This window comes from Teleopsis dalmanni, chromosome X, assembly GCF_002237135.1.
Source record: "Teleopsis dalmanni isolate 2A chromosome X, ASM223713v2, whole genome shotgun sequence".
Classification (NCBI taxonomy): Eukaryota; Metazoa; Arthropoda; class Insecta; order Diptera; family Diopsidae; genus Teleopsis; species Teleopsis dalmanni.
The window spans coordinates 29,615,993-29,616,371 of NC_051848.1; the positions used below are offsets into that span (position 1 = coordinate 29,615,993).

At 31.9% G+C, this 379-nt stretch overlaps 1 protein-coding gene across 1 annotated transcript; it reads left to right on the top strand.

Moving 5' to 3' along the window:
• Positions 1-379, top strand: LOC119688283 (polyprenol reductase-like; the record flags this gene model as incomplete). The annotated part of the gene is made up of 2 exons (XM_038102962.1): positions 1-198; positions 257-379. Coding segments are annotated over 2 exons (291 nt in total), but the record flags the coding sequence as incomplete, so codon positions are not given.

Genomic DNA, 379 nt, shown 5'->3' on the forward strand with positions numbered 1-379 from the left:
ATACTTGTCAATCTGCGTAAAAATCCACAGACAGGTGAAGTATCTACTGAGAAGCATTTGTTACCAAGAGGCGGTTTCTTTAATTTGATCTCATCACCGCATATGTTTTTCGAAATTGTTATGTATGCGGTTTTATTGAGTCTATTGCCCAGATGCACTTCATGGTATTTTATAGTATTTTGGGTACTCAGCAATCAGGTATTTGTAGTACATTAAATTTATATATATTATAATAATTAATTTTTCTTTATTTCAGACTATGAATGCGCTACTTACGCATAAATGGTACAAGGATAATTTTAAAGATTATCCTAAAAATCGTCGTGCACTTTTCCCACTCGTCCTGTAGATCATATCAAATCTGTTAATAATAGTCTTA